Source organism: Aedes aegypti, chromosome 2 (genome assembly GCF_002204515.2).
Source record: "Aedes aegypti strain LVP_AGWG chromosome 2, AaegL5.0 Primary Assembly, whole genome shotgun sequence".
Taxonomy (NCBI): Eukaryota; Metazoa; Arthropoda; class Insecta; order Diptera; family Culicidae; genus Aedes; species Aedes aegypti.
In genome coordinates, this window is record NC_035108.1 from 127,675,885 (window position 1) to 127,687,100 (window position 11,216).

The following is an 11,216-nucleotide window of genomic DNA, read 5'->3' on the forward strand; positions in this document are numbered from 1 at the left end:
TTCCCACCCCTGATGACTTGAATGACAGCCGATCGCTGGTCGTCGCTCGCGCAATCCGTCATTTTTCAGCCTCGCAAACGGAATTACATAAAAGTGAAGTGGCAGAGCTGAAAAACATTTCGGTAAACTTTTTCCGCTTTTCCGAACGATGGCATCGTTACTGCGTTCGATTTCCGCAGTTGCCCGCAGCAGCATCTTGAGCGGAAATGGTAAGTTGTGCAATTTAGTGTATTGGTTTTCACGGGGGGATTCTAATCGAATGTTTTTCTGCTTTGTAGCTCTATCCCGTGCAGCTGTCGCTCCATCGTCGTCCATCGTGAGATTCAAGTCGGAAGCTGCCGCTGAAACACGACGTAAATTAATGCCTTTCTCAAGTGTAGGGCTGGTAGTAGGTCTCATTTTAACAAATTGGTTCGATATTCCTATACTGTGGGATACTTGGGGATAAGTCTCTAAAAAGTGTATTTTTAATGGAAGGTCTCTAAAGCCCCTGTAAACCAATCACTATTTTCCTCTTTCGCCCTGCAATGAATCTTGGTGCATAATTCTAGAGGCCCCAGAGAAATCTTCATAGACCCTTACGCGGTTATTCTCCAGGAATTTATTTTAATCTCTTCCTGGAGGAAAAACTTCTATTGATTTCTCCAGAGATTTCTTCTGGAATTCTTTCAGGAGGTCCTCCAAGGATCCCTCCAGAAATTCCTCTATAGATATCTCACAAACTCTTCTAGAAATTCCTCCAGAGATTTTTAAAGGAACAATTAAAGGAGTTTATCCGGCTACAGGAAGTTTATCACAACAACTGATTACCACATGAATTACTATTTAAGCTTTCCCAGATAGTATTTCAAGATTTTCCTCAGAGATTTTTCTATCGATTCCACCTGTTGTTACTCTAGCATACCTTCCATAGAAAATCTTTCTATCAAGGAAATCCCCAAATATTCATTGTTGATGAGGAGCAGATCTCTTTTTAGATACTTGATTCCTATTTTAATGCTAGTCTATTAATCAAAATTTTCTCTAAAATCTATTTTGTTCATTATTTTTTGTGCAATCAATCCTGATGCAAAATTCAACTGCTCCATAGAAACTTGCAGAGACTGCACAGGTCGCTCCAGATTTCTCGAGGAAAAGTTTCAGGGATTATCTTAGTGAATCTCCAGACATTTTATCTAGAATACTTTGGTGGACTTCTACATGAATCTCTCGAAAAATTCTAGAGATTCGTCTATCAATTCTTCTAGAAATTCTTCCTGCAATTTTTCAAAGGATACTTAGAGATTTTTCTCCAGAATTTGCTTTAGGAAATCCTTGAGTACTCCAAAACTACTACTTGCAGTAATTTCCTCACGTATTGCTTTTTTTTCCAAAGGCTATTCTGGAATCCTCCAGTTTTTTTTTTCTTTAATTCTTCAATCAAATTCTGCAGTTGTTACTCTAGGAGTTCTTCCAATTATTCCTACATAATTTCTCCCGGAAATTTCACTAAAGGTTGTTCCAGAGTTTCTGAATAAAATACTTAAGAAACCATGCAAGAGTTCTTTCGCATATTCGTGTGGATTCTTTCAAGAATTCACCCTCTTTTACTCCCGTAAATCAAAAATTCCTTCTGGAGTTTTTCCAGACTTTTTTTAGAAATTTCTTCAACCATTCACTCCTGCAACTTTTACAAACATTTCTTAAGGAGTTTCCCAAAAATCCCTTTAGGATCCCTTTAGGATTTCCTTTAGAAAAATTTCTGAAAAATTTCTTTGACATTCCCTAATGCCATGCTTCGAAGAAAGCATGGAAAAAATCTTTGCAGACTTTCTTGAGAACATCGCGAAGGATTACTGGAAAAATTCCGAAGAAATCTCTGGAGTAGTTCCCGAAAGTGTTCTTAGAGAAATCCCTAGTTGAAATTTTAGAGAAATCGTGAAAGACAAATTCATAGAAAATTCCTGGAGGAATTTCAGGAGAAGTTATTGTTCGAATTTTAGAAGATGTTCAGACGGGGAATCCTAGAGAAGTTAGGATTTTCATGAAAATATGAAAGAATTTTAACGGAGGAGTTATGATGGTTTCTGAAAAAATCTTTGCTTTGGAGATGTTTCTGATGATCATATCTGTGGTTATGGGAAAATCAAAGTTGAATTTTTGGGGTATCCAAAAGAAAATTCTTGGAGAAATTTCTAAAGAAATTCCATAAGAAATAATCAAAAATAATCACTAAATGAACTCCTTATGAGTCTTCGGAGTAATATTTTAATCTTTGCTCATGAAATTCTTAGAGAAAATCGTAACTAACACCTACAGTAATACGGGGCCTTCCTTAGCCGAGTTGCCCGCGGCTACAGAGCAAACCCATGCTGAAGGTGTCTGGGTTCAATTCCCGGTCGGTAATGGAAATTTCCTTGACTTCCCTGGGCATAGAGTATAATCGTACCTGCCACACGATATACGAATGCGAAAATGGCAACTTTGGCATAGAAAGCTCTCAGTTAATAACTGTGGAAGTGCTCATAAGAACACTAAGCTGAGAAGCATTCTCTTTGCCAGTGGGGACGTTAATGCCAAGAAGAAGAACCTACAGTAATACAAGCAGTAAAACTTATAATAATGTCACGAGGAATTCTTAAAAACCCGACCGTCTTAGATCTTAGAAAAATGTCTGCTTTTATGCTATAAAGAATCTAATTTTTATCTCCTGGCGCATATTGGGCTTCGTTTTCTTAATTGCTGTTTAGTCTCTTTTCGGTTCATTTTTGGTTCCAGTTAGGTATCTTTTTTTCATGCAAGAAGTCTCGAAGTTCCTTTCTCTAAGGCACTCAATCGCTACCAGGCATGATAATAGAGTATTTGAGTAAATTTGTTAAGGTATTTTTCCAGGAAACCTCAAAAATATTCTCCACGCAGTTCCTACACTAAGTTTCTCAATTCTTCATTTAGTTACTTTCATATGGATTCCTTTACGAATTTATCAACAGATTGTCTCAAGAATTGCTCCAAAATTGCTTCAAGAATTATTCTACAAAATCTATTAATCTGCCGTCAATAAATTCGATCAGAGACTCATTCTCTGATTTACAAAGAATAAGTCCCCCATAGACACCTACCCGATTTGATGCCATTGCGCACTTTTATTGGCGTTTCCGCACTTGTAAAAACTTCTGCGATAGTCCAGTGGTGAAAGAAGTGCGCAATATGTATCAACAAATGTAAATAAAATGACTGTGAACGAAATTCGGAGCGCGCGCGAAATGTGGTAGCATCACGGTACTCATTTTCCAAAAACGATTGATCTATTTCGAAACATGGAAATCATTTTTCATAGGCTTATAATGGTTATTGTCATAATTTATTAACATAAAATACTTTTGTGGGAGATTTACTCTATAAATTCTGTACTTTAATGCATAAAATCTACTCTCCGTTTCCTGTTAACATTCTTCGATCAAGTTCAAACTGAGATTATTTCAAACAGTAGTTTGGTAGTGGATTTCCATGTGAATCAATACCCATTATCAAAGTTACTCCAAAACCGAAAATCGACTTCCGACTATATTAAATTGTTAAGCTCCATTCACAATTAATCGTTAAGCATTATTTGAACTTCAACTAATAACTAAGATTCCAACAAAAATGAAAACCTTTATGACAGAGTGCAAAATCAATTCTTTCTTCCAAAAAAACTAACAAAGTAATCCCATTTTACGGTACAGGAATGCTTCCAATGATTTTCCCAGAAAACCCTTCAAAAATATATTCGGGGGTACATCCTTTAAAGATTTCTCCAGAAAATTCTTTTAGGTGTCCTTCCAAACATTTCTCTTAACACTTCAGTCGTCGCGCTGTTGTATTTTGTACAACACTGTTGAAAAGACCTCGCTTCTCGCCCACAACAGCAGCGTGGTGGTTCTGACGGCGGCAAACCGCGTGACGACTGGAAGGTTAACTATTTTATTAGGTATGGGTGAGTTCTTCAACATAACAATACATTTCCACAGGAAATTTCTCCCAGCATTCTTTTGTGGATTTTAAATTATTTCTCCAGTTGTTATTCGAAAAAAAAAACCTTTTAAAGACTATAAAAATCCTGAATGACAATTCGCAACGATATATTTGAAGGTTTTTTTGAGAAATTGTTCAGGCATTTTTCTAAATATCATTCTTCCAACAATTTTCACCGGAATTCCAATAATTTCTTTTTCGAATGTTTTCTTTAAATAAATAAATAAATAATTAGTAATTCCTCCGATTATTTCTTCACGTTTTTCTCCTGAGATTATGACCAATATTTTCCAGAGGAGAAATTTTAAGAAAATGCTGCAGTATTTTATCCAATCTGAAGTATCTTTCTAGATTAAGATGGGGCAAAAGTTCGACCTTAGTGGAATAATCAATATATTTAGAAAAACTGTAACAGTTGGAAAAAATAAATACCGCACTGCGAACCTTCAACATATTGGCTACAATTTTGCTGAACAAACTTGTGCCAAAATATTCACCCATTTAAAGTGACTACAATTTTAAAGTTAATTGTCTTAAACGAACTATTGCCTCATCGGTGGGGTAGAGTTCTGATCTAGTGTGGGGCAAAAGTTCGCTGCCTATGCAACACGAACTATCGAAACTTTTACAGGCATAAACTTATGTTTGCAGACCACACTACATTTTCATAAAAACATTGCCTAAAACATGGTTAATTAAAGTATATCTAAACTCGAACTTTTGCCCCGCCGAACTTCCAAGAATTTACGCCAAAACTAATACACCTCGAAGCTTCCTTATGACAAGCCTAAGTACGAATAAATAAGATTTTCTTTTTATTTTGTTCAATGCAATGGAAGTTCAACCGAATATTACAATTTGCACGTCTAGAAACAACAAATATTTCTCCAGAAGTTTAATCATATATTACATTACAATTTCCTTTAGTTTCCCGGTTGTTACGAATTCTTCATCAAATTCGGGTAAACAAATTGACAATTCTTTTAACTGTTTTATTGACAGATGCTTTGAGGACTACCTATGAATTATTGAAGGAAATCCGTGCATGATACATTGGATAAACGTAAAAAAATCTAAGAAGATACATTTCTGGTGATATCAAAAGTTAGCGGAAATTGATAACGAAATTCACAAAGGATTTATCAATATAATTTCAAATAGAATCTCTTTTAGAAATCCATAAATGAAATTCATGAATAATTTCTTTGCTTCACCTGAGAAAGTCACTGGTTCAATTTTAGAAGAATCAAAAATCTCGAAGAAATGCTTTGAGAAATTCGTAAAGGAATTTACAAGAAGGGGGGGGGGAGACCTTGTAGCTTGACATAATTTGTGCACGACCCCTATATAATTGTTATACGCTTGATGTTTTTCTAGAAATTCTTAAAGATAATCCTACAGGATATCATGCAGCAATAAGATTGTTTCTTGTTCAATAAACATCTTAGCAATGTATCTAGAAAATCCGCCATGAAAAAATACATATGGTACCTATTGTCGTAATGTCACGAATAATAACTGTTGCAATAAAAAAAAAGAAAAAGGTATAGAGAAATGTCTTGCAGGATTGTCTGAAAAAATCTTATCTTTTGATTTTTGTATGGTCTCCATTTAATTCTAGTTTGGTTTTTTTTTATTGCATTTTTCAAACTTGAGGCATCTAAAGCTCCTATTTATGAGACACTTAGCCACTACCAGCTCTGCAAGCGTATTCTTTCATCCAGACATATATAGCTAATCGTAACTCCATTTGTAGCAACTGTCCGCAAGCCAGATGTCGTGGCCCGCTCGGATTTGGCCGACTTTGGAAAGTACGTCGCCGAATGTCTCCCGAAGTACGTACAGAAAGTGCAGCTCACTGCCGGCGACGAGCTGGAAGTGCTGATTGCCCCGGAGGGCGTCGTGCCAGTGCTCCAGTTCTTGAAGGATAACCACCAGGCTCAGTTTGCGAACCTGGTCGACATCGCCGGAATGGATATCCCCAGTCGCCAGTACCGTTTCGAGGTGATCTACAATATTCTTTCCCTTCGGTACAACTCGCGCATCCGGGTCAAGACCTACACGGACGAGTTGACCCCGATTGATTCGGTCAACGAAGTCTTCAAGGCGGCCAACTGGTACGAGCGCGAGATCTGGGACATGTACGGTGTGTTCTTCGCCAACCATCCCGACCTGCGCCGTATTCTGACCGATTACGGTTTCGAGGGTCACCCACAACGTCGCGATTTCCCGTTGAGCGGATACGTCGAGCTGCGGTATGACGACGAGAAGAAACGGGTCGTCTGTGAACCACTTGAATTGGCTCAGGAGTTCCGCAAGTTCGACCTGTCGGCACCGTGGGAACAGTTCCCGAACTTCCGGGATGCCAATCCGCCCACCGAAGAGGTACCCACTAAGCCAGAGGAAAAGAAGTAAGAATTTAGGGGAGAGAGATCCGTTGTATATGCAATTTTCGATGAAAACGAAACGTAGAAGTTGATGAAATCAATTATTTGGCGCGTTTTTCATGATTCCCGAAATGTCCGTACTAATTAGGTTTAAGAATTCTTGCCAATTTTTTTTTTTTGTTACAATAAGTATGTCTTTTTCTATTACACAACAGGCAAAAACCAGGACTAGTAGCAATTCTCTTTTCAGTGCTCTCCGCAGGTTCTTCCGAAATATCTTTATAAATTGGTCAAAGAAAAGTTCCAGGAATACTCGAAGTGATGTCTGCACAGATTTATTCAGGGATAATTTCCACCATTTCTTCAGGGATCACTCAAGAAATTTCTTCTTAAGGTGATTATAGAACGATGCCACACCTCAAAATTTCAAGCACACAAGACTTGAGAACCAAACAGCGCTCCGCGTTGAAAATTTATCCCATTGATCACCAGCAGCAAGCAAATCGTTTGATTGATTTGCAACGCGAACTGTTGTCATATTCTCCAGTCTTGTGCACTTGAAAATTCAAGGTTTGGCTTCGTTTTATAATCACCTTAAAGGCTGGTTTGCTACTGACAAGAAAAGGAATCGCCTATCTCGATGCGTGGAAAATTTCTTCCAAGAAATGGTCAAGAAAATCACATTTTTCTGATCGCAGTACGCAGTTGAAAAGAAATGTCACTTCAAAGGGGGCTCTTTGTAGGAAATTTCTTGACCCATTCAGTCAAGGAATTTCTTTACTTTTCTTGAGCGAAACAGCATACTTAGCTTAAGTTTCTATCATCAATGGTTACAGAAATTCTTAAAAGAATTTTTCAAGGACTTCTTAGATGAATTTTATTTCTATGAAATCTCTGAGCACTTCCCGAAATTCCTCAACAAATTCGTTCTAAAATTCTTCATGAATTGTCTTTAAGTTTAGCAGCATTTCAATCAGGGATTACTATTGCATTAAACTCCAAGAATATTTCAAAAGCTCAGAAAATTTCCCAAGTAATCAATAAGCCGTGAAGTTTGGCACCAAGTCGGTTCTATAGTCGAATAAATGACATGGCTAACAAAGCTAATCTTTAATTAAGGCCTGTAAAATGCCACTTTTAAGTATCAGCATAAGCATAGATGACCGTACAATTCGTAGTTGCTACTCCGTGATTGACCAGAACAATCGAAGTTGCACAGAGATTTAATGAATGGGGCTTGGGATAAGCTTACCATTCTTCAATGTGCACAAATCAAGAGCTCAAATTTTATAAGCCAATAACGGCGTCGGCCACGTCCTTACGGTCATCGGGGAAGGGAAGGAATGTTAGTTCGACAATTGTTGTTACTAGAAACCGAGATCAACTCTGCATCTCCACAGTTGTCATGGAAAGGATATTGGGTTAGTTGGATAAAGTAAAGATCTGGGAGTCACCAATGTTTGGTGATGCGATCCATGATATAATCACGCCTAACCGGATTCGCGAAATAATTCTATAATCGCATTGTACGCCGAACAAGTTTTCGTCACTCGCCCACGCGGGAGCAAGCGACACGATCAATAGATCAAACACTACTAACGGACCGAGCACCTTCTCACTACTGCACTACCGACGCGCGACCTGTTTGATCCTGCCCTAATCGCCCGCCCCCGCAGGAGCAAGCTAAGGCCTGTAAAATACCACTTTTGGCGAATTATTTGTACCGAGTATCTGGAGCGAGAGACGTCGAAATTTTATAGCACGTTGGTTAAAGAATAGAGAAAAAAATGGTCTGTTCATCTCCTGCACTTGTCTCTCTTTCTTTGACCTCTTTCAAGTTATTTTTTCTTTGTTTAGTACCTTAGACTCTAACTGATTTTTTCCAGACTCCTTTTAGATGATTCGGTCACCTTTTCCATTTGCTCCATCTAAGCTGTTATGAGTTGCCTTGCTCACCATCGTTTATAAGGCAAAGAATTATTGGAGGCTACATTTATACCACATTGCAAAGGGAGTCAAAAAGAAGTATGGATGCTTAGGAGAATGAAAACTTTGAGAAAACCGTAAAAATATCAAGAATAACTGCTACATTCTAACTGCATTGATGTTTCCAGGCGTACAAATTTAAGCTAAAAACGATTGATATGAAATGCTTTATTTTTTCAGTTTGGTAGTGAGAAAATAAGGGAGCCCAGATAACCGTAGCAGTAAACGCGCAGCTATTCAGCATGACTATGCTGAGGGTCGTGGATTCGAATCCCGATGGTCGAGGATCTTTTCGTAAAGGAAATTTTCTCGGTTCCCAGGGCACAGAGTATCTTCGTACCTGCCACACGATATACACATGCAAAAATAGTCAATCGGCAAAGAAAGCTCTCCGTGAATAACTGTGGAAGTGCTCATAAGAATACTAATCTGAGAAGCAGGCTTTGTCCCAGTTGGGACGTAACGCCAGAAAGAAGCATAATCTGAGATAACGCCCTAAAAGCCATTGGTAGCCACTTGTATAACTCGTTGTTTCTGAGCAAATGAATGAATAAGCATCAAAACCAACACCACTGCAGGAAGAAAATGATCCTTTCTTCACCATAGAGTTGTTAAATAACATGTAAATCCATTCAAATGCTCAGAAACAACGAGCTACACACATGGTTACCAATGGCTTTTAGGGCGAGATCATTAGTTATGCGAGAACTTCACATTAAAAACAACATGCCAAAATAGTGATTCTTTGAATTGAAAATAGTCTTGCAGTTGTGTTAACTCAAGTTTTATGTCCTTGAAAATATTGTGGTTAACAGGCACCATCTGGCTTTATAAATAAGAAAAAATGCCACATTTGAGGAACAGAAAATCTATTTGAGATTCAAGAAACATCAATCCATGACCAAGAAGTAACAGTGTGGACCAGCATTTGCGCCAAAAAAAATGATTCGTGTTTTTTTTTCAAGCAGTACGAAACAGACGATGGAATTCGAAATCTCCGAAAGTTTATTCATTATGTCTCTGCAACGGAAATTCCATGGACATCTGATATCAAAAAGAAGGGACATATGATTTGATTTTGAAGCACTTAATTTAACTCCTCCTGGCTTAAGTTTATGGAGCTATTTGAAAAGCTAAAAAGCTATATTTTCGAATGGTGAAAGATTTAGCGATGCCTATTTTTTTTGTGGTGAACCCTTCCCATATACACGCCGTGTGAGAAAGGCTTGATCAGAAAATTTATGCCTCAGAAATTTCCGACGGCGTCGACGGGTATTGATATCCGACCGACTTGGGTGAGAGGCAATCACGCTTACCACTACTCCACCGACGCCGCTCCTCCTATGAATGAATTCAATCATCACGGGATTTGTTTTGAGTGAAGCCATATTTTATCCGATTGACATAAACATCACGTATACCATTCTTCCAACAGCATTGACAGCCTTTGTATGCGTCTTATGGGTACAGAGCTTCACTGCGGTATGGCCATGGCGTTATATACGCATATACGGCTTATTTCATTGCTCGAAGGTGACTGTGCCTAAAAGCACTTGAAAATGACAATGCTTATTGGTTACCTGTGTAGCTGAACTCACGAAATGTAGGCTAACCAAACATTTTGTAATTTGTTTATTTATTCTTACGGTAACTTGTTAGTTTACACTTTTTATCAAGTCAAGGAAATTTTAAGGAAACTTGAAGTCGAAACCACCAAAAACCATTCAAACTGCATTGACGAACAAAAGTTGGGTGATGCTTTAGAAAATTTGGAAATTGAATTAGCTAATTCTGACTTGCTATCGCCTAAATGATGAAAAATTTGTCGTGATGTCAATGAAAAACAATTTTCCAACATTTTATATTTACAAACAAAGTTGTCTGGCAAACGCCAATTTTGAATTTTCAAAATAGTTTTTGCAAAATTTAATCTCACTCTGATTTTTTAATTAAACTAACCAAATTTAAAATTGTACGAAAATTTTAACCGTTCCTGTTCAATAAATCAGTATAGTCGAAATCCTGGATGTTGTGAGCTGTCTTAAGTGAATTCACTTCCGTAACACCCACCCACTCCCTCGCAACACTTTTTGTATTAATATTCTACATGTAACAATTTGGGTTCATTCACAAATTTGATTGATTGATTGATTTGACTTTATTAACGAGATTTTTAGCCCTGGGCTAGTTCATCTCGGGACCAACGGCTTTACTTCCCTTCCGAAGGAAGTCGTCACTATAACTTTTTACGTCATAAGTGACTATGTCGGGGATGGGATTCGATCCCAGGTCCTCGGCGTGAGAGGCGAGTGTTCTAACCACTACACCAGGTCCGTCCCCATTCACAAATTTCATAAAGTTGAAAATGACCATTTTTGACACCCAACTCCTCGTAACAGATTTTGCATAATTATTTTTTTCACAAATTTTGTGTTGTAATATTCGAGGACACCCACTCACCTCCATCAGCGTTAAGCTAAGTATGCTGTTTCGCTCAAGAAAAGTAAAGAAATTCCTTGACTGAATGGGTCAAGAAATTTCCTACAGAGAGCCCCCTTTGAAGTGACATTTCTTTTCAACTGCGTACTGCGATCAGAAAGAAATTTTCCACGCATCGAGATAGGCGATTCCTTTTCTTGTCAGTAGCAAACCAGCCTTTAGGGTCTATTCAAAAATATCATAACGCTGATGGAGGTGGGTGGGTGTCCGTAAGATGATACAGTTCATACAAAATTTGAAACATATTCATACAAAATGCGTTACAAGGGAGTGGGTGGGTGTCAAAAAAGGCCATTTTTGGCGTTATGAAATTTGTGAATGATCCCTTATGAAATTTGTAGACAAGCCTTA

The 11,216-nt window shown here is 37.9% G+C and overlaps 1 protein-coding gene across 2 annotated transcripts; it reads left to right on the top strand.

Annotated features, from left to right (window-relative positions):
* The first annotated feature begins 29 nt into the window (after positions 1–29).
* Positions 30–6,484, top strand: LOC5573990 (NADH dehydrogenase [ubiquinone] iron-sulfur protein 3, mitochondrial). 2 transcript variants are annotated; one of them, XM_021842287.1, is made up of 3 exons: positions 30–209; positions 276–353; positions 5,750–6,484. In XM_021842287.1, the coding sequence occupies exons 1-3, from the start codon at positions 149–151 to the stop codon at positions 6,406–6,408; spliced, it is 798 nt and encodes a 265-aa protein (XP_021697979.1). In that variant the 5' UTR covers positions 30–148; the 3' UTR covers positions 6,409–6,484. The 2 variants fall into 2 exon arrangements, with proteins under 2 accessions (XP_021697979.1, XP_021697980.1); XM_021842288.1 differs by having other exon boundaries at positions 31–209; positions 279–353.
* The last annotated feature ends 4,732 nt before the right edge of the window (positions 6,485–11,216 follow it).